Here is a 22,337-nt window from a genome sequence, read left to right as displayed (position 1 = left end):
AATCGTATTCCCCATTTGACACCCAACAATTTTCTATTTTTCCAAACTTCAGACATTCCGAAATAAAACCTCGATTCGAATTCGTGGCGTTAGCGCCATCTCGCGTTATGCTTTATAACCGATCGGGAACCAATTTCATTATAGAACGATTTCAGAGATTCGACATGAGTACGCAAGATGGCATTAAGGCATTGTAAAACTGTTTCGCCGCGACGCACATGCATCAGAGATGAGTTGAGAGATTGCTCACGGGCAGTATCGTGCGATAGCATCCTGTGCTGCCCTCTGGAAATGCTTGAAAACGCTCGAAGACGCTCTGAAAATGATCGAGATACGCTCGAAAACGTTCAAAAACGCTCTAGAAACGCTCGATAACGCTAGTAGGAAAATGTATAAATCATACGCGAAATAACGCGGCTTGTATCCGCAGGTAGGTAAGCCTCGGGAGGGTTTTTCGCAGTATTCGACTCTCACGCATACTCGTCGAGTGTAGCGCCGAACGCACACATACTCAACGTCTCGACCCGTAGCTTGGCGCTTGGCTGGTTGGGACGCGCGAAGATTTCTAGGAGCGATCGCACTCACACAGATTCGCTGCATGAGAGTTCCGTACCCGACACCGACGCGTGCCCCAAAGCTCCGCATCACGTCGATTTCGTGGCAACAATGTACTTAATAGTAGTAGATAAGTAGATAAAGTCAAATGGAGCGTCACGAGTGTTCTTCCCTTACCATCAAAAGCGAGCAGTTGGGTAAGCGTAGGTAAGCCACCACCGTCAACTGCCGCATGGTATTACCATCACGAGTACGTGAGCCGCCAACGGCGACTGGTAGATGGTACCGCCATCGCAAGTGCGCGACCTCCTACCAGAAATTCGTTGCACCGCCCTTGGGGGCAAAAAACGGTGAAAGCTGATGTACGTAACCAGAGGGCAGCACAGGATGCGATTGCACGATCCTACCCGTGAGCAATCTCCCAACTCATCTCTGCATGCATTTCACCTTTCATTTTTCCATTGACCGAAACGTTTTTCTACATTTCAGCAAATGCTTGGCGATGACATCGTCTCAAGTATTTCCCTGGTCGACGTAACATTATCCGCAAAGTACCTAAACGTTGATATGATCAGAAATCGCACGTCAGGGCGCAACGCTCGAGCGGAATGGTCACGTGACTCGTTTATAATGTCCGTCCCGTTGAACGTCTACTCGAGAGCAGCGATCGCGGATCGGTCGTTCGAGCGAATCATCGTTTGGTTCCTTCCCTTTCCGGGGGGGAAACCTTAAGGGAACCGAGGGCGACGTCGATCTCGAGTTGCCGTGGACTTAGAGACCGAGTTTACCTCGTAGGCGAGGCACGACACGAGGTGAGCAGACCCGCGCGCGCGTGGCCTCGGGTGGCGCCACCGGGCGGCGTCGCGGGGAAGCTTGCGCAACGCCGCAGCAGCCAGGCTGTGGTACGCCGCGCGCGGCCCATCACCGTCGATCGTCAGTAAACACCTCGTGCCCCCTCGGCTGGCGGCTGCGAGCCACGGCTCGAAGCGGCGACTTGGCGGTGACTGTCGCGCGTCCCAGCGCGTCCAGCTCGACGCGGCGCGTCACGTCGCGGGAATTGTCGAGCGTGCGGAGCGGGCGACCGGCCGGCGACGGCAGCGGCAGCGGTGGCGGCGGCGGCGGAGGCGCACATCGGCTCGGGCTCGCTCGAGCGGCGGACGGCGTCGGAGGCGGTCGGCAAGACGCTTGGATGAGCTCGCGGCGGGAGATCGGCAGGCTCGGGGCGGCCACGGCTGGGCACCGCAGCCGCGACGGCGCCACCGTGGGAAGATGTCAAACGCCCCCTCGCCGTCGCGACTCGTGAATGGTGAGAGCGAGATCGAGGCGAACCTCGGGGTCGGGGTCGGGGTCGGCTTCGGGGCCGGCGTCGGGGTCGGCGCGGCGAGGCGCGAGTCGACGGGCGGCGCCGGGACGCCCGGGACGGCGCCGGCCGCGCGCAACATGGTCGCGGCCATGAGCGAGCACCTGTCGTCGTCGCCGACGACGAGCGAGTTCCAGGACGTCGTCAAGGCGGAGGAGACGAAGCCGGGGCTGCCGAGCTTCCCGTGCGAGTTCGACCACATGTACGCGAGCATGACCGACGGCGGCGCCTCGGCGGCCGCCGCTGCAGCCGCCGCCGCCGCCGCCCCGGCGGCCCTCGGCGCCAGCCCCCTCAGGGGCAGCGAGGCCCGTAGGCACGACCTCACCGAGGTCAAGCACCTCAAGGAGCTCCTCCTCCTGCACCTAGACCTCATTCAGCAGCAGTCCGAGCAGATCGTCACCAAGGACAAGCTCCTCGCCGCGCTCCGACAGGAGAACGAGACGGTACGATTTCCTGCCGATCGTTGCGCGCATGCCCGCGCTTCTCTCTCTTTCTCTCTCTTGCTCACCCAAGGCTCTGTTTCTTTCGCTCTCTCTACCTTTCCCCTCTTTCTTTCTCTCTCTCTCCCCCTCGCCGTGCAATTCGATGCGGCTCCCTCTTTTCGCTCTTCGGTCGCGCTTCGCTACCTATCTCCGTCTCTCTCCGTTCCCGTCCCACCTTTGCGTCTCTCTGTTTCTTTCTCTCTCTTTTGCGCGCGCGCGCCTTCGGCCGGGCTACGAGAGAGCGCGTTGCCATTGCGCCGGAAGAGTACGGGGGAGCACGAGGTTCGGGGCGAGCCGCGCACATGGCCCGCGGGCATCGAGGCGACGACGACGGGTACGACGGCGCCGACGACCATCGCCAACCCCTATCCCCCCTACCCCCCACCCCGCGCGCGTGCCGCGTCAAGGTCAGATCGTGCGCATCTCGACTGCGCACCGGTCCTAAGGACCGCGCGCGCCCCTCGCTCGGAACGGCAGCGATCTGCCAAGGCGCCGGCCGGCGCGCACGCGGAACTACGACGGAGGGAGGTTCGAAGTGCCGAAAAGGAATACGCTCGGTGATACGTTGTCGCTCCTCACCCGTAGATAATTCACGGGAGAGGATAGCCGATTTTGGAGTGTAATGTACATATATGGCTTCGCGAAGCCTCATCGTGATCGAAATCAAGGAGTCGATTGCCCAAAGTTTCCAACGATCCTCGGAAATGCGTGCTCACTGGTGGAAATGATATATCTGTGACCTCTTCGAGAGGAATGTGGAAGTGTTTCGAGGGGAATGAAGGATAGCGAAAATTTAAACGGTTTTGCGGAGTGAGGTTGGGTCGTGTCGAGGTGTTCGGGAGAAAAAGTGGTGTCTTGAACTATAAGTACATGCTGGGAGACGCGAGGGTGGATACGGAAAGTTGGGCGAAGGTGGAGGTACTCGTGTGAGGGATTTGTTTTCTTTGTTGACAGTGATCTGGAGTCAAAAGTAGGAAGGGTTGTTAATGCGTTAAAGGGCTGAATTAGGCAAGAATATGTTGAATTTGTGGTTGAGAAGCGATAGTATTTGTATCTTGTTTAATTATATGAAAACTTGTTATTATGTAGGAGTACCAGAACTGTGTTTTAAGTGTATTTATGACGTGAATTAAAGAAGCTAAAATTGTAAGCAGGTTTCGAGATAAAGATACTTTGTAAACAATGGTTTTGTTTGCGTTTTTGTTGGATTTGATGGTGGATCGTTGTAATCGAAGGGCTTGCATTGTTATCGGTTGCAAGGTGATGCCATGGATAGGAGGAAATGCTGTAGCATTTTGTGTTTATAATCGGAAAAATTGCTGTAGATAATTAATCGATAGTGGCGTCGTCATGAAATTAAAAAAATTAACCAAAATTTTGACCGTTTTGTAAAAGTATTTTAATTAATGTCAATGGCGAGCTTGTGCATCGTATCTTTGGAATATACCAACATGATTTTAGATGGTGTTTTAATTTTAAGCAGGTTGAAGGGTGGGCGAACGGAATCGAATAAAGGGTCGAAAATGCAAGGGGGAAACTACAACTCGTATTTCTGGTGTTGAAAATGATTTTCGGCATTTTGCATTTCAGCTCAAATTGCGCCTTGAGCGCATGGACAGGCGCGTCAACCTACAAAAATTAAGGGCAGAGGTTAATGACAATTCAGTGGTGGATCATGCAAGTCCCTGTTCGCCATCCAGTGTGAATTCCGTTAATGCTCCTTCGACTAGTGAACGTCGTAAGAGTGGACAGTCCGAGAACAATAGTCCTCGTTGCAACGAGAGCTTCAAAATACGTTTGAACACTAGTGGTGGTATAACCACAGTCAAGCAAGAGTTCGAGAGTAAGCACGACGACAGCGAGCCTGGACACGATTGGGAGAGAAAGAGGAAGCGAACGTCCGATCCAACGCCGTTGCGAGACAATAAGCGAAGAAGAGGCATTTCGTCGTCTTCGACCATCAGCAACGATACCTCTTCTACGATACAGGACAAAAACTCGACTCATGACGGCACCAGGAAGTTGGAGAAAAAGGGCAAGTGTCTCATGAAAAGGGACTCATTCCTTGCCACCGAAGAACATTATTACACCTCGGTGGGCGAGTCGAACTACATGTTGACTCCTAAAGAGTTATCACCACCACCCGAGACCCACGCTACGCTGGAAGTGCCAAGTTGGAGGGTGAAGGTTTACACGAGTTGTTACACAATGGAGGGCACAGAAAATCTGGACGATGAGATCTTCAATAAGAGGCACCTCAAACTGGAGAATGACGAAAGGAGGCGTAAACGATGGGACGTTCAAAGGATAAGGTTAGATTGTGAATTTATTACTGTGCTTCTGTATTTGAAGAAAATATTTATATTTTTTAGAATTTGAAGCATATTGTTGAATATTAGGATTATACAATTGATTCTTTTGTTATACTTTTAGAGAGCAAAGGCATATTGAAAAGTTGAAGCAGAGACAGGAACGTCAGAATCATCAAGCGACGTGCTACAATACAAACCATACTGGACCGTGTCCTTCCGCTGCTGAGGAAGAAACGATTATGTCTTTGTGGCCAGATGTAGATCAAATACAAAGCATTCAAGTTGATCCAGAGCTGCCTGTCACTGCATTTGGAGCTCCTATTCCTAGTTTTACCCCATGGTGAGAAAATTTATATTATTACGTTCCCTCTCCTCGAGGAAACATTTATTGAGATTAAAGCTCCGTTATTACTTTTAGTGAATTTTCCCTACCTTGGTTACATACAACGAGGTCGAAGAGCCGTCGGTCTAAGAGGTCCACAGGAAGAAGAAAAACCTCCAGAAGATAAACCTTTTAAATACTTGATAATGCCGTGTCCTTTTTTACCCAGCCACGTTTTGAACGGCAGCAGAAGAGCCACCGCATCGCGAATTCCCTTTTAAACTCGCGCACGTTACTCTCGCTCTGTAAAGTAGTGCACCAAAGATCTTTTTATGGTTTCTTTTTCTATTTTCTACGACGCGCAATGCATAAAATCGACTTGTAGATTTTTTTTTTTGCATTTCTTCGGTTGTAAGCGATGCTCCTATTGCATATCCTCATTTTTCTCGGTTCGAACATTATTTTACTTGTAACTCGATGAATACATTATTTATTATGTCTGTAGAGAAAATCACTTCGATGGGAATACGCGTCGTTCGCTTGACGATTACTTTTTCTTTTTTTATTCCATCGAAAGCAACGGTCTATTGTTTACAGAACAAATGTATTTTTTTCACGAGCTCTTGTATAAATAGCGTAAGATGAATTTCCAATGCAAGATACTGCGAGGTCATATTGTAAAGATCGTTTTGTGTAGTGAGAACGTATTAATATCCAGACAAAGTCCCCCTATATAGCCCTTCGTCTTTCTAGATGCCTCGCGTTTACGTTTCGTAGCCACTTATATTTTAAAGTGATATGCAGTTACGTCGACTATATTCTCCCTAGGTTGAGATTCATTTTCTTTTTCTTTTTTTTTTTTTAAATAGAACCTACAGCTCGATAAGAGAGTATCGTTAGTGCGTTCGTATCAAGCTCAACGAGGATTCGAATTTTAAGTCGGAGGAAGTTTGAAGAAATATTTAGAAAGAGGGAAGGGCTCCCATGAAGCGACAAGTCGAATAGCCGAAGACCTCTTGTCTCTGTACTTATTCTCGTATAATTGTAATTACAAAGTCGAATTGTGTATGTGGGTGTTACTGTACAACGGGGCGCAGATGTATAACGTAATCGTAACGACGTCCCGAGTTCCCAGTGTAACCATCATTCGGAATATCCGGTCGGGATATAAAACACCAGATAACTCTATCGATGTCCCTTCCGTGCGTGTAGAGCGAGAAGAGGTAACCGACACCTGCAAGTGCGGATGAAGGTGAATTCTTTGTAAAGTGTGTAGAAAGGGTTCTAAATTCTAAATCTCTAAGATGTATCTTCGTCGCTCTCTTTTTTTTTTCTTCTTTTACTTACAAATGTTCTCGCCTCGATTTTGCGCTGATGCACCTGTGAGACTCGTTATCGCGATGGTTTTATTTTTAGTGACCTTAAGTGGCGGATGTGGATACTTGCTTTTGTTACGTGTTGACCGATCGTCCTCTCCACCGTGGAATTGAATTTTGTAGAGCAAAACTTTCCAACTGGGGAGACACTATTTATACACAGATTATGGAGAATTTGCCTTTGTACTATTAAATGTCCTCCGAAACTGTCAGCGTTCGGATTTTAAACCTAGCGAGCACGTTGAGTGGCAAGAGTGTTGACTAACCGTCCAGTGAAGTAATATTGGAACTTGATACTGCGTTAAAATCGAGCTACGCGCCCTCAGGCCGAAATCTTGTACATATATGTTAACGCGATCATAGATGGGCAGGTTCTTCTTTCGATCGGTAAGAGATTTCTCGTCGGAGCTATCGAAACGTTGTTCAGAGAAGTGCGTCGAGTTAGGTCAGATTTTATGTCGGAAACGGTCGGAAATATCGAGCTACAATCGGTCCCACTGTAAACGCCGAGAATTTGGAAAGACGTTTTCACTTTACTTTCCGATCTGCCTTAAATATATCTGTATATAATGCTGACTATACTCTAGAAATAAATAAGATACGTGTAAGGAATGGATTCGTGTTTATTCCGTATTTAACAGGTGCGCTCGAGTTTCTCGACCGCTCCGGATGTAGGATATTAATATATCAACGAGCCAGATTTAACGTGCAACCGAGATTGCACTCTCCGTCCACGGTAACTTTTAAAAACTAAACACTATCAATTAATTAATCAAATTATTCCGTTATCCAGGGACGGACGCACTTCAACGTCGACCTTGATAAGTCGCAGCGAATACAAGTTGAACGGTACAACCCTGGGTCTTTGAACAATGCAAGCGTTACTTTCAAAAGGCGCAACTACTCAATTGGTAAATAAATAAATATATAAATATATATATTAAGTAGGTAGTACTACAATTAGAACGCTGTAAATTAATTTGTAGCGGGCAGCTTTATAGTGAAGAAATTTAATCGTGTTTAGATAAGTTTCCTGATGGCTGCACGATATGTATATCGAGTTATCGACGGTAGTTTTTGGATTCAGAAGCATTTCCTATGTACGATGGACGGGCCCGACTCGTCGTACTCCTGCTTCGAGATCCACATTTGTTGGAAAGTACTTAAACTCGCCAGGATGGAACCTCCGATCCATACGGAATATTTTCTTTCCGGGGGCGCGATTATTTTGATCTTCATGGTGGACGGCGCTAACGCTGTAATCTCCTTTTGCATCCTATCGGCGATTCCTGGGTACATCGTGGTGCCGCCCGAGAGGACGGAATTTGCGTAGAGGTCTTTACGAATGTCGACATCGCATTTCATTATTGAATTGTAGGTAGTTTCGTGTATCCCGCAAGATTCCATACCCAAGAAGCTCGGCTGGAACATTGCCTCGGGACAACGGAAACGCTCGTTTCCGATCGTGATGACCTGTAATAATGAGGTTTTTTTTAATTCTAAGATAAACCTTAAAAAACGGTGAAATATTGAAGTAATCTTCTGAACTTGGATGCGCCGAATCGAAATTTTAAGACGAACTGGACCGTGCTCCGTTTCAAATAGATTTGGCGTGAAACTTGGAAGTGTTGATAAACCGTATATAAGCATTAATATTTAGTTTCGATTAGTATTTTCTCAAGGAATTCGTAATTTTCGTGTTGATTTTTCTTGTTTCGTTATTTTCTATAGTGTGGCATTACGTACAGTTTTCATTTTGTACTTGATTTCAGTGGTTCGGCATTTAAAAAGTGACCAATATGGCGGCCGTATTTTCGCGCGCGACATGGTGGAATTTAAAACGTGTTACTACTCTAGACAAATGGGGGAACAGCGAATCTCTGGAAGGGGAAAAAAAATAGAAATACTAGGAGATGTTAAGATTGCTTTTTCGTGCTTAACTACCTGTTAGATTTTTCAAGACTTTTTTTTTAATGCGTATTAAAATAATGGAATAGTCTTAGACTTGATTTCCGTAGTCGAATATTTAAATGAGAATCAAGATGGCGGGATCCGCGCGCCAACGATTTAGAATATAAAACGTTTTATTTCGAGACGAGTGCAGGCGGAACTGCGGATCGTTAAAGAAGAGGAAATATGAAGATAGTTGAGCGATTTCTTATCTTACCTGACCGTCCGGTAATTCATAACTCTTTTCTAAAGCACTGGATCCAGCTGCCGTGGCCATTTCTTGTTGGAAATCCAGAGCAACGTAGCAAAGTTTCTCTTTGATGTCGCGCACGATCTCACGTTCGGCAGTCGTCGTGAAGGAGTATCCCCTCTCGGTAAGGATCTTCATCAAATAATCCGTCAGATCGCGGCCAGCCAAATCCAAACGCAAAATTGCGTGCGGCAATGCATAACCTGTGACAGCAACATTTGATAATCTTCGCATAACCTCAAGTTATGCAATTTTATTTTATGCAAACGTATTTAGAAATGGACTGCGGCAAAATTCGCTCCTAAGCTGTCCATTATAAATGGTAGCCTGTTATCCTCTTTCCATTAACTATCCATTTACAAATTCTGTCTTGATAATTGATACTTTCAAAACTTTATGAGATACCTATTGTATATTTTATTTATTAAGTATTTACTTTTAAACGTTAATTGAAAAATGTATGTCCAGTATCCTGGAGTCGCATGGAATGAAATTCACCTTCGTAAATGGGAACTGTGTGGGATACACCATCACCGCTGTCCAAAACAATTCCGGTGGTCCGTCCAGACGCGTATAATGAGAGGACCGCCTGAATCGCTACGTACATAGCAGGTGAATTGAATGTTTCGAACATAATCTGAGTCATTTTCTCCCTGTTAGCTTTTGGATTCAGCGGAGCCTCCGTTAGGAGCACTGGGTGCTCCTCCGGTGCGATTCGGAGCTCGTTGTAGAACGTGTGATGCCAGATCTTTTCCATATCATCCCAGTTGGTAACGATGCCGTGTTCGATGGGGTACTTGACGGTCAGTACTCCCCTTTTACTTTGGGCCTCATCACCCACGTAACTGTCTTTTTGTCCCATGCCCACCATAATGCCCTGAATAATATTTTATTAATTATTTTCAGTAACTCCAGCCTGTACCATCGAAAAGAAAGCATATTCTCTTGAGAAGTAAATGTGCTCTTAACTTAATTAAAAGTACATTTCATAGTTTCTCAATTCACGTTACCTAAACTTTTTCCAATACTTAGCAAGCAGGTAATAATAATATATTTCTTCACCTCAAAATTGCATGTAATGGGTTTAAGCAACATACTACGTGTAATTACGACGATCTAATTATTGTTTAAAATTTTTAGGTTTGAACAAGCACCGACAATGAGATTGTATTAAGAGGGTGCAGCATTGCTCATTACTTTTCGGTAAACGATTACCTGGTATCTGGGTCTACCGACGATGGAAGGGAAGACCGCCCTCGGGGCGTCATCCCCCGCAAATCCTGCTTTGCACATGCCTGATCCATTGTCGACGACAAGTGCGGCCACGTCGTCGTCGCACATTTTGAAACACTGAAAGTTACCAATATCTTGTGCCGTACGCGTCGCGCTATCAACTGCAGGTATCCCGATAAGTTATGCGTTCGCTTATTTTAACTGTACAATGTTTAACTATACGAAGATTGTAATATATGTCTATACGTATATACAGTAACGGGTAACCAGACGGTACGTGGTCTTCACGAAACGTTGATCTTTCGGGCTTTGCGCGAGTATCAAGGTGGTTGTGGCTTTATACCGATTCCCCTTCCCTTGGATTGACCATACTCAGCGTACATGGTCATAGGTTCTTGTGCGCGAGCTCTAAATTACACGTCGCCTCGCTCAATTCCTCTCCTTAAATTACTAGAACCTTTCGCGCCCATTATTTACCGATTTCACGGTCGTACGTTTAATTCCTCTCGAATTTTCCTTAGATTTCATTCTCACGATTTGCCATTTTATGTTAACCAGGACCACCCTGTTGGCCGTTTCTTCCACGCAGGAGCCGGCAGATGTCGATGAAGTCATCTTGCCCTCGTTAACTGAAGATATTTACACCTCGCACATTGGATCGAGAAAAGCTCCAGGGGATCGGTATTGGCATCTGGAGAAAGACGTGCTCGTTAACCGCTCCCGTGTATGCCAATTAAGAGGCGATGTGCAGCAAATTGGGCCCATTGAACGAACCCGAGACTCGCGACAATCAGAGCGTGCATTAAGTGTTTTCTCCCTCGCCGAGGTGGATCTCCGGATAAGGCGGCGCTATTCGGTTCACGGCGATTCCTGTTTCTGGGTATGCATCGGTAGGAAAGGAAATCGATCTGCTTGACCGTTAAAAAAAAGCAACCACGTCTACTGAAACGGTACTCTTTTTTCTCGTTACGTGCTCTCTATAAATTTGGATGGCCAAAGAAGTGAATTCATTTACAGGGCATGTCTAACAATTGTAACGCAGCTTAGGAAGATCGTGGCCTTGACCTCTCTGATTGGCTGCAAATGTATCGTATGGCAGTTGTAGCACGGAAACGGAGACCAGACATTGTGACAAAATCGCCACGGCGAACTGGCTTCGGTCGCTCGACATTTACAGTACTCGAGGCCCAAGAAGGAGATGTGCCGAGAAGGTCAGTGGGCTGAAACGTTATGAAGGTACCACCGGATAAGGTAAACTTCGCGAATTCAAGGATCGTCTCCTTTTAATTCTTTTCGTGAGTCCGCGTGGAAGGAAATCGGTATTGAGAACATGAACGACCATGGGGACGGCGTCGATTTTCAGGACCACGTGAATTGAAGACGTTTTGTTCGAAGGTGTAATTTGATTTAAAGGACTACCGATTGAGTGATCAATGCCCAATAAGCAACGAGGAAGTAATCCGGCAAAAAGCATAGAAGGTTAATAGAGATAACGGGTAGATGCCAATTGAATTAAACTGGTAATTAGCTGTAAGAACTGCTTAGTGTCTTACTTTAGTTGAAAAACTACGAGGACAATACACACGCGTGGAATACTCGTTACGTTCAAACGCGCGGTACTTTTTGTATTAAATATTAATTCAATTATTTGTAATAATTAATACGAGGGTCGTTGGCGTAGTAAGGGCTCTTCGAATGCTCGATTTAAGGTGGTTTTTTGAGCTCGACGATAGCCTTAAGTGGGCACCGTTCCACAGACTGATCACCGGGTAAAGCATTACTCTGATTACCGTATTACATCCTTTAATTAACTGTTGCCTAGTGGAATTAATTAGGCTGTGAAATGAAATGCTTAAGTTCAGCATACCGTGTTAAGGATTTTTTTCACCTTCTTTAATGTGCGCGGTCAATTACCGAACTATAGATCACTGCACGAGCGGGCCGCTTTTCACGGCCACGTGACTGTTTTGAGTTTTCCCGCGTTTCTCTAAATATTAAAATATGTATATCCTAATTACCCAAACTTCGGTAAAATAATAGGCGATATGATTGGTTACTTGATTCGTCATGAAATAGTTTACTTGGATTGTTATATATGTTTAATTCTATATATACAATGGAATGTGTCATTTCCTTGCGAAATTAAGCCTATGTTGTATTTCCGTTCTACATAAATTACATACAACATACAGGGCGAAACCGTACACATTTCTCGAAAGACAGTGGCATTGGACCGATAAGGTTAAATTATGTTACAAATGTAGAGGGGATAAAATATCTATTTGTCCCACAATCCAATCTCTTTCATTCTCGTTTGAAAATACTTTTCTAACGCATTCGCGCACTTGTAGTACTCCGTGTCGGGGCCATTGTACAGTCGACAATTTGTGAAGATGCGTGTCATGTCTGCAATAAATAATCTTCGGGTGACGTAGTATCGCGCCTTCAAACGATCAGTCATCGTTTTAAGATCTGTAAGAATGAAGAAATACTCTTCAGTTTTTCTTACGGATTCATTCATTTTAACGGATATAATAATAAAAAAATGGGAATAATTTGCTTACCCATTGGATATTTAATATGGTCGTAATAATCTGGCACTTCGTTCTTGTCAACAGGCTTCAAAAATGGCCAAGCAGTGACGTGATTTTTTACGCTGTTCAGAATATTTTTTAAGGCGTTATAAAGGGAGTCCGTGATGTCTAAACAAGCTTCCATTGGTTCGGAGTTTTGGGTTCCTTTTGCAACCCCTCTAGTTCTGGCGTGCGAATAAGGTTTCCAACCAGTCTCTCTTATCCCTGGTATCGATTCCACTGGAATTCCCCTGACTCCTTCCTTGAAGCACGTCAATCCAGGATGCACTTTCTGAATTTCCTGTTGCTTCTGGTGAATTAACTTTTTCAGAATTTCCTTCTGTTTTCGAATGACTGCGGTGAACTCGGTGTATACAATTTTGGCGTTAAGTTCACAGTGCATTAGCGTCGCTGCGTCGTAGTCCTTGATATATCCTTGGTACACCGCTTGTGGCAATTTAATGTTTTTGCTGAAACCTTGTTTCTTGAAGTAACCGATAGCGTATTCATCGGCGAATGTCAAGAAATGTAGGATGTTATTTTTTATGTGGTAATCCTTGAGCATATTCATCAGGTGCGTTCCATATCCTTTAACTTGTTCCTCACAAGTTACGGCGCAGAACACAATTTCTGTGAAACCTTGAGTGGGGAACATTCGGAAACAAATTCCTCCAATAGATCTACCATCTTTAATCAGAGCTAAGGTTTTGTGCTTCCTATCGGAATGAAATAAGACGGATTTAATATAGTCTTTAGAACAAGAGCGTATATAGAGATACAAATTACTTGGAAAAAGATCCGATTAAAATTTGAAGTATTAATGAAAGTTACTTACGGATCAAAGATGAACCTTGATAAGTATTCCATTGGCATTGCAGGTAGTTGATGATAAAATACATTGTGCAGTCCTATCAACCATAGCATCGTTTGCTTTGAAACTGGTTGAGTAAGACTGTTGCCGACCACGTGAAATTCTATAATCTTTTTACCCTCTTCTACTTTAGCAGTCTCATCTCTAGGGGCATTTGGTGGGAACATTTCATCGGGACCACACATATATTTGGGATCATTGATCGTTGCTACAATTTCAGCAACCGTCTCCTCTGGTAAATCCTCAAATGCCTCTTCGTTTCGACGCCTTTTTACATCCGATCTCCCTTCTGGATGTGGTCGTTTTTCGTGAAGTTTTTTTATACCAGGACTGATGTTAATCGTTGTGAAGTTGTCCTTGTCATTAGGAGTTACTGTAACTTTCTCAAATTCACCTACTCTTCGCCCTTGGTTAGCCTTTGATTCCAGAGCGACTTGCAGGTGCGATGGTGGAACTTGTTTAAATTCAGGATCCCAAATTGGTGAATTGTCTGAATATATTTCTACCTCCAGCATCGATAGAAACCTTCAAATAAAATATGCAAATATGTAAATTACAAATAACTTACATATTAATTATTGTTTACATTATTACATGAACTCACTTAGGGAAGTGTGTTAAAACTAGCACTCGTTTTTCTGGTGACATTCTGTCTCTTTCACTATGGCACTTATCCATTAATTGTCTGCAAACTGACTTGAACACTGCTTGTAGTAAAGTTCTTCCAAAAACAAGAGTGGTATCGTAATGAGGAAGGGAGTCACAAAAAGCAGGGACGTGACAGAAAACGAGCCATCGTGTATAATTGATTTTGTACGCAGGAGCCTCTTCTGCATTTACTGTAGTCCTCCTTACACTAGGAGTCTCAAAGTTCCAATGGTTTAAGCAATGCAAAAACATCTTTGCTAGATCATACATAGCTTGCCATTCTCGTTGAGATAAGTGTCCAAACTTGTATAAAACAAAGTTTGTGATTGCTTTTGCTATACTGGGCCTTTCGAAAGGTGGCTGACCTAATGGCCCTTCTATGGTTGGCTTCGTCATCGAGAGAATACATTTCCTCAACAACTTAAAAAGATAATAATACACTTTTTTGGTATCCGGATCCTCTTCCCTATGCATTCCCATAAAGATATTGTCAACATCAACAACCATTCCTAGAAGTTTATTTATTTCCTCGTCATTTTGTGTTGGTAAATGTGTAATATGATTTTCTAATGTATGCGTGCAGCTTCTGCATGGATCAAAAAAATTTGTGACCGGTTGTTGCATGTCATTCTTTGGTGATTTTGGTAAGGGCTGAACATTCTTCCATCCGTTGCATTTACAGTCTTCTACTTGACAAGCACTATAATTAGCAAGCTTCAATAATTTTTTCAATTGTGGCCAATTGAAAACTTGTTGTTTCCTCTGCTGTATCCGTTGGAGATTGTTTTGCCTGCTTGCTTGATCAGTAGGCCTTGGAGAATTCGATTCTATGGTATTAGTAGTATTATGTGAGGTACTGCTCGCTGGCTGGCATGTCTCTTCCATAGAGACGGCTGTAGCACTCGCATTTACATCCTCCACTGACATGATCACAAACTGAAAAATTAATATTGTTTACAATGTCAACATGATAAATATTCCAATTCAATGTTAAGTAAACGTAAAATCATGGTAGGTAAGTGTATTAAATTAACATTTCGCACAGAGTTTATAAAATTAGTCTTTTAATCAATTTCGAAACTTTTCATGTTTCAATCATTCAATTTGATAGGATATATTTGGAGGTTGATTAATTGTTTGTACAGGACACATATTATCCTCATTACACATTTTTTTTAAGATAAGCAAGGCATTACCGCATAGTAAACGGATCTTTGGACATAACCAAATCGAAATTAAAGGCATTACCTAAAATATCAGGCCTTTAAATTGTAACTGTAATTGTTATCTTCTTCGATTCGTGTATCATATCACCTCACAACAATACGCCATCATTTGTAAACCTAAGCCTACAAACAATATAAGAAAAGAAGTCTGTGTACATATTGCTAGCAGAGATGAGTTGGGAGATTGCTCACGGGCAGGATCGTGCAATCGCATCCTGTGTTGCCCTCTGGTTTCGTACATTAGCTTTCACCGTTTTTTGCCCCCAAGGGCGGCGCAACGAATTTCTGATAGGAGCTCGCGCACTCGCGATGGCGGTACCATCTACCAGTCGCCGTTGGCGGCTCACGTACTCGTGATGGTAATACCATGCGGCAGTTGACGGTGGTGGCTTACCTACGCTTACCCAACTGCTCGCTTTTGATGGCAAGGGAAGAACACTCGTGACGCTCCATTTAACTTTATCTACATATCTACTACTATTAAGTACATTGTTGCCACGAAATCGACGTGATGCGGAGCTTTGGGGCACGCGTCGGTGTCGCGTACGGAACTCTCATGCAGCGAATCTGCGTGAGTGCGATCGCTCCTAGAAATTTTCGCGCGTCCCAACCAGCCAAGCGAAAAGCTACGGGTCGAGACGTTGAGTATGTGTGCGTTTGGCGCTACACTCGACGAGTATGCGTGAGAGTCGAATACTGCGAAAAATCCTCCCGAGGCTTACCTAACTGCGGATATAAGCCGAGGTTTTTCCCGTATGATTTTTACATTTCCCTACCAGTGTTATCGAGCGTTTTTCGACAGTTTTCGAACGTTTTCGAGTGTTTCACGAACATTTTCAGAGCGCTTTCAAGCGTTTTCACGCATTTTCAGAGTGTTTTCGAGTGTTATCGACGCGTGCCCCAAAGCTCCGCATCACGTCGACTTCGAGGCAACAATGTACTTAATAATAGTAGATTATGTACTTAATAGTAGTAGATAAGTAGATAAAGTCAAATGCAGCGTGACGAATGTTCTTCCCTTACCATCAAAGGCGAGCAGTTGGGTAAGCGTAGGTAAGCCACCACCGTCAACTGCCGCATGGTATTACCATCACGAGTACGTGAGCCGCCAACGGCGACTGGTAGATGGTACCGCCATCGCGAGTGCGCGAGCTCCTATCAGAAATTCGTTGCGCCGCCCTTGGGGGCAAAAAACGGTGAAAGCTAGCATACGAAACCAGAGGGCAGCATAGGATGCGATTGCACGACCCTGCCCGTGAGCAATCTCTCAACTCATCTCTGCTCATCTCTTCTCTCATCTTCTCTCTGCCAGGAATCATTTTTATGACATCACAAACTCTTCAAGAGGTCTTCCCTCTTCTCCATTTCTGTTATTTCTATAGCATCTTCAGGTAGTTCGAGACGGCGTCGCGCTCACCAATGAGCGGTAGTGCGTGTTTTGATTTATAGAAGAGAAAAGGTAAAAAATCCATTTTTCTCATATTTTTCTAAATATTGCGTAAAGGAGACCTAAAATGAGACGTTTTCCTTTCTTAAACGGGTTACGCGAAGCAGTAGTATGAGTTGTACGCAAAGTTGTACCACTGAATAGGAATTGTTGGTTATGCTGTAACTTATGGTGGGGTAATTGAGGCTTGGGGAACTCTCGATGTTCGTGTTGCCACTTTAATGGATCTGACATTTTTTTCTTTTATAGATATACAGCTCGTTGGACATACAGTCGTTCTCTTTTGTCGTGAATTCAGTGAACACTAAATTCTCAAACAGGGTTGTAAATTTGGACATGGCCACATGGGACGGCTCCTACTATGGATCTGAAGAACCTAGCTACTATGTTTATCCTAGCCAAAGCAATACAACTCCTAATCCTCAGAATTGGAGTTATTCCTCCGAAGGTCAGAACCAGACTTCTTTTCAAAACAGGTCTGCTGGTTACCCTCAGAATGGGTCTGTTGTTTTCAATCAAAGCGGAGCCCTTGGCTTCCAGGGAGTCAATGCTACTACTGTCCCACCTAATGTAGTTCCACCCAATGGGGGATCACTGCCTAACATGTATCAGGAGCATGCTGCTCCAACTGCCAATTGTGATATCTTTAATACTGTATATAATCCTGAATGTTTCTATGAGGATAACCGTGTAAGACAGCGTGCTCCGAACTGGGTTTCTAAGAGTAGTAATGACACAAAAAATAAAAATAACAGCAGTGGTAGTACATCTCGATTTTCTGGAAAACGAAAAACAGTTGACTCTAATGTCGTAAAGCACTCAAATTTACAGGCTACGGCCAATGAATTTATTCCAAATAGCGTGAAATTTAGCAGAAAAAATACATTTGCTAGTGGTAATAAAGATCGGAAGCCACCACAAAATTGCAATGTAGAAGTTGCAGGTGAGGAAACAAAACAGGAATTAAGGGCAGGTTCGGTAAATACTTTTTACATGGACAATCGAGGTAGGTTCAGTGAGAAACGGCAAGGAAATCGAAGGAATTTCAATTATAAAGGTAATGAATTACAAGAAAATCAATATCGAAGTGGAAGTACTTTTGTAAGATCACCAAAAGGAAACTTCCACTCACATGGAAATGTTCAGAATGACAGAAATTATAGTGGGCGAAAGAACACGATGCGACATTCAGAAGTACGAGCGAGTGAAACAACAAAATTAGCAGAAGCATCTGTAGATGTTTCTGTTAATGCAAACATAGCTTCAAGCGCAAATGTACAACTTAACGATTCTCAAATTCAACATGTTGGTAATGCAATTAACGAATATGATGGTAGTTACAAAATTGATCAGGCATATACCAACGAGAATGTGTTTGAGTCAGCTGCAAATTTGCAACAATATGATAACCACAGTAATAAGCCAAATTTCTCGATTCAAGATACTGATTCTGAAAATACCCAAATTAACAATGGAAGAAACTTACCAAATGGTAGTATATCTGCAAAGTATCGGGAAAAAAGAGATAGAAATGATGACAGATACGATTCTGGTTATAAAGATAGAAGAAATAATTATCAAGACTATAATGATTGTAAAGGATATAATTACGAAAGAGGGGAGAAAATGCGAGATAGGGACAGGAATAGGGATGTTTTTCGAGATTCAGAAAACTGGCGGAAAAAATCTGATAACAGCGGTAAAATTAGTATTAATCAAAGAAAGAGCAGCAAGCGAAATGAACTAGGTTAGTATCAACCTAATGTATGTTAACTTAGAGTACATTAAAATGAAATAAAATGATCTTTCTATAGATACAATTATGTGAAATTCTGATATTTTGTAATAATGTAATATACTTTATAGATGACGACGCAAGTCAAAGAGAAAGATTAACGGAGCAGTTAAACAGAGGTCAATTGGAATGTCTCGTATGTTGTGACTTTATAAAACAGAATGATCATACATGGTCATGTCAAAACTGTTATCACGTACTACATTTGAGATGTGTGAAAAAATGGGCAAAATCATCACAAAGTGGTAATTTATTTTTTATTGTGTTTAATATGTTCAGAGAAGGAGTAAATAATATGAATTAATTACTGATATTAATATGATTGTTTGTTAATATGTCTTTAGAGAATGGTTGGAGATGTCCAGCTTGTCAAAATGTCACCATGGTTATACCTGAGGAATATTTTTGCTTCTGTGGCAAGATGAAATCTCCGGAATGGAACCGTCGAGATACTGCTCACTCTTGTGGTGAGACTTGTGGAGGCATCCGATCTAAAAACAACTGTGCTCACAAATGTACTCTTCTTTGCCACCCGGGTGCATGTCCCTTATGTATAGCCATGGTTACAAAATACTGTGGATGTGGCAGAACCTTTAGAACTGTTCAATGTAGTAATACAACATTACTGACGTGTGATGAAATTTGTGGCAAAGAGTTGAACTGTGGCAAGCACACCTGTGAGCAAAAGTGCCATCATGGTGACTGTGGATTCTGTGAAAAAATGGTTCATCAAGGTGAAACGTTGTTCTTCATCATTTTTCAAAACATCAATTACTTTTATTTCATTTTATTTTGTCACTTATAATTTAAGTAATATGAATTATTTTTCTGCAGATTGTTTCTGCGGCAAATACAGTAGAGATGTGAGGTGTGAGCTTAATGTACCATCTTTGTATACTTGCTCTAATGTTTGCGACAAATTGTTGGACTGTGGGAACCACAGATGTACGGAGCAGTGTCATTCAGGGCCTTGTGGATCGTGTGTGCTAAAGCCAGAGTCAGTAACGCACTGTTGCTGCGGTCAGACTCCATTAGAAAAACCTAGGGAAAGTTGTTTGGATGAAGTGCCAACATGCGATAAAGTCTGCAACAAACCACTTAAATGTGGTCAGCCCAGTGAGTTTTGAAAATATATCCTAATAGTTCTGAACCTCGATGTTAAATTGTTTCACAAGATGATTATAAACTTAAAATAATATTCTTTACTCAATAAATAGGTAATCCCCACACATGTAAGGCCTTATGCCATCATGGTGACTGCCCTGCTTGTGAGTCTACATCTAATGTCAAATGTCGCTGTGGTAATATGGACAAGGAAATTGAGTGTAAAAATTTAATGACTAAAGCTGACGATGCTCGCTGCGAGAAAAAGTGTACAAAGAAGCGGTCTTGCGGTAAACATAAATGCAATCAATTATGCTGCATCGATATTGAACATATATGTCCATTGCCATGTTCAAAAACTCTCAGTTGTGGCAGGCATAAATGTGAGCAAACTTGTCATAAAGGTATGAATATCATTTGGTATCCAAATTAGTGCTACATGTAATTAGTGGGTCATGTTGATGACCATAAGTATTACCATTAATTTATTTCAGGTCGGTGTCAACCTTGCTGGAGGAGTAGCTTTGATGAATTGTACTGTGAGTGTGGAGCTGCTACGATATTTCCTCCAGTACCTTGTGGAACAAGACGTCCAACCTGTGACAGACCCTGTTCGAGAGACCATCCTTGCACGCATGAAGTCTTGCATAATTGTCACAGCGAGCCAGTCTGTCCACCATGTACTGTTCTCACGCAAAAGTGGTGCTATGGTAATCACGAGTTAAGAAAGGCTGTGCCTTGTTACGTAAATGAAGTTTCGTGCGGTCTGCCATGTGGCAAACCTTTATCTTGTGGACGTCACAAGTGCATCACAATATGTCACTCCGGCCCCTGCGAGAAACCAGGGTACGTTTGTGTACAACCTTGCACTACTCAGAGAGAATTATGCGGTCACATTTGTGGCGCTGCTTGCCATGAAGGCAAGTGTCCGGATGTACCCTGTAAGGAGACGGTGAAGGTATGCCTGCTTTTTTATTATTTATTCAGTGCACAGTTATTCAGAATCAAAGAAATGTATATATTTAAAGAGAAAATATTTCTTTCGTTTGACAGGTTACCTGTCAGTGTGGTCACAGAAGCATGACCAGAGCCTGTGCTGAGAATTCACGCGATTACCAGAGAATTGCTAGTGGAATCTTAGCTAGCAAAATGGCAGATATGCAGCTAGGTCATTCGGTGGATTTGGAGGAGGTCTTCGGTCAAGGATCGAAGAAGCAAAACCAACTGAAAACTTTAGAGTGTAACGATGAGTGTAAAACAATCGAGAGGAACAGGAGATTGGCTCTAGGGCTGCAGATTGTTAATCCTGATTTAAGTGGCAAATTAATGCCCAGATATAGCGAATTCATGAAACAATGGGCCAAGAAAGATCCGTACTTCTGTCAGACGGTACACGACAGACTCACAGAACTAGTACAATTGTCTAAGACTTCTAAGCACAAGTCTAGGAGCTACTCTTTTGAGATTATGAACAGAGACAAGAGACAGTTTGTGCACGAATGCTGCGAACAATTTGGCTGTGAAAGTCAGGCTTATGACCAAGAACCCAAAAGGAACGTTGTCGCAACGGCTGTCAAGGATAAGGTAAATATTGCACGTGACTGATTAAAATATTTTAATTTGTTAGAGAAGAATTTCATAAATTTCGCTTGCTACGTTTCAGTGCTGGCTTCCCAGTCTGAGTCTGTTAAAAGTTGTGCAACGAGAAAATGGCCAGAGGAAGGTACCTGGACCTATGCTCAACTCTTCGAGGAGTGGTATTTCACTGCGGTAAAAATATTATTTTCTATACTTCACAGTTTTAAGGGGTGGTAATAATCTTTAACTGCTGCGGATGTGATTAACAGTATTCCTTACTAAAATGTGAATCTCTGTGATCAACTCAGTAGATAAGAATATTGCTAGTCTCTCTTTATCATCTATGTAGCGAATAAGTTAAAGGGTAATTCTCGTTAAACATTACAGAAACGTGGACGTGTTGCCATTAGCTACTAAGAAACTGCAGAAATCTCAGACTCCAGCATCGAGATCAAGATCGCCTGAGCCGGAAATAGATTATTTCGATTACAAAGGTTAATTGTATATTTTTCTGTACGTGCTGGATGGGTAAAGTGGTTATATAGAAATGTTCAAAATAGAATCAAGTACAGTATCCTGGATAATTTGTTAGAAATGCGCTCGCGACTTTTCAATTTAATAATCACGTTCATGCGATTAATTTGTCATTGGCTGGTAGATTAAATGACGCAAGATAAAGGTTTGAAATGCATTATTACGTAAATAGAACCGCCGATTATTCGATTGGCGAAAGGTTATATTCACTGTTACCGTTGTTTCATTAAATAGCTTGCACCGAATTGAAAAAAAAGAAAAAAAGGCTTGAAAATACATTTAACAATTATGAATATGAATATAGTTAAGTGTTCGATAGAAAAATATGGTAACTTGATGCAAAGTGCCACAGAAGTAATATAAGAAATGTATATTCAAACATCAGTTAACGAGGTGAATGGTCAATTTGGTATTAAATAATTAAATTTACAATGAGTTGAGTCCTACGATACTTCTGATAATTTAAATACATGCACAACTTTGACTAGGTTGGAGAACATCGACCCCCTCCTTATTGCTTATACAATTGTAAACAATATGTACGATGTTCTCAATTTCATAGGCTTACGATTCTAATACGATTCTGTGGTGATCGCTGCATGATGTAAAATATATAAAACAGGCAATTTCAAGAGTGGGTCCTTTTCTTTCGATCATTCGAACAATCTAGAAACGTTTCATTATATAACGTAGTTCGAGTTATAACATTAAAACTTCAAGA

At 43.0% G+C, this 22,337-nt stretch overlaps 4 protein-coding genes across 7 annotated transcripts; 2 read left to right on the top strand and 2 right to left on the bottom strand.

Annotated features, from left to right (window-relative positions):
* The first annotated feature begins 1,954 nt into the window (after nucleotides 1-1,954).
* Nucleotides 1,955-5,713, top strand: LOC105694493 (male-specific lethal 1 homolog). 2 transcript variants are annotated; one of them, XM_012415208.1, is made up of 4 exons: nucleotides 1,955-2,358; nucleotides 3,988-4,709; nucleotides 4,831-5,049; nucleotides 5,128-5,713. In XM_012415208.1, exons 1-4 carry the CDS (start codon nucleotides 1,996-1,998, stop codon nucleotides 5,216-5,218), a joined length of 1,395 nt encoding a protein of 464 aa, XP_012270631.1. In that variant the 5' UTR covers nucleotides 1,955-1,995; the 3' UTR covers nucleotides 5,219-5,713. The 2 variants fall into 2 exon arrangements, with proteins under 2 accessions (XP_012270631.1, XP_012270632.1); XM_012415209.1 differs by lacking the exon at nucleotides 1,955-2,358 and adding an exon at nucleotides 2,943-3,115.
* A 1,299-nt stretch (nucleotides 5,714-7,012) lies between these two features.
* Nucleotides 7,013-10,211, bottom strand: LOC105694494 (actin, clone 403). The gene is made up of 4 exons (XM_012415210.2): nucleotides 9,823-10,211; nucleotides 9,106-9,484; nucleotides 8,575-8,810; nucleotides 7,013-7,880 (listed from the first exon to the last, which is right to left on the bottom strand). The coding sequence occupies exons 1-4, from the start codon at nucleotides 9,946-9,948 to the stop codon at nucleotides 7,491-7,493; spliced, it is 1,131 nt and encodes a 376-aa protein (XP_012270633.1). The 5' UTR covers nucleotides 9,949-10,211; the 3' UTR covers nucleotides 7,013-7,490.
* A 1,702-nt stretch (nucleotides 10,212-11,913) lies between these two features.
* LOC105694492 (histone acetyltransferase KAT2A) lies at nucleotides 11,914-15,309 on the bottom strand. Of its 3 annotated transcripts, none has more exons than XM_012415205.2 (5): nucleotides 15,129-15,309; nucleotides 13,889-14,868; nucleotides 13,249-13,809; nucleotides 12,405-13,129; nucleotides 12,119-12,312 (listed from the first exon to the last, which is right to left on the bottom strand). In XM_012415205.2, the coding sequence occupies exons 2-5, from the start codon at nucleotides 14,857-14,859 to the stop codon at nucleotides 12,119-12,121; spliced, it is 2,451 nt and encodes an 816-aa protein (XP_012270628.1). In that variant the 5' UTR covers nucleotides 14,860-14,868; nucleotides 15,129-15,309. The 3 variants fall into 3 exon arrangements, with proteins under 3 accessions (XP_012270630.1, XP_012270628.1, XP_012270627.1); XM_012415204.2 differs by having other exon boundaries at nucleotides 15,181-15,309; XM_012415207.1 differs by lacking the exon at nucleotides 15,129-15,309 and having other exon boundaries at nucleotides 11,914-12,312; nucleotides 13,889-14,859.
* Nucleotides 15,310-16,428: 1,119 nt separating this feature from the next.
* LOC105694586 (protein shuttle craft) lies at nucleotides 16,429-22,248 on the top strand. Its single transcript, XM_012415421.1, has 10 exons — nucleotides 16,429-16,617; nucleotides 16,855-18,352; nucleotides 18,472-18,645; nucleotides 18,745-19,134; nucleotides 19,235-19,516; nucleotides 19,618-19,908; nucleotides 19,999-20,462; nucleotides 20,558-21,088; nucleotides 21,168-21,274; nucleotides 21,470-22,248. Exons 2-10 carry the CDS (start codon nucleotides 16,942-16,944, stop codon nucleotides 21,579-21,581), a joined length of 3,762 nt encoding a protein of 1,253 aa, XP_012270844.1. The 5' UTR covers nucleotides 16,429-16,617; nucleotides 16,855-16,941; the 3' UTR covers nucleotides 21,582-22,248.
* The last annotated feature ends 89 nt before the right edge of the window (nucleotides 22,249-22,337 follow it).

This window comes from Orussus abietinus, unplaced genomic scaffold (assembly GCF_000612105.2).
Source record: "Orussus abietinus isolate OABI.00-Male unplaced genomic scaffold, Oabi_2.0 scaffold20, whole genome shotgun sequence".
NCBI lineage: Eukaryota > Metazoa > Arthropoda > Insecta > Hymenoptera > Orussidae > Orussus > Orussus abietinus.
Note: the sequence above shows the minus strand (reverse complement) of the source record. Positions and strands in the feature narration are given on the sequence as shown.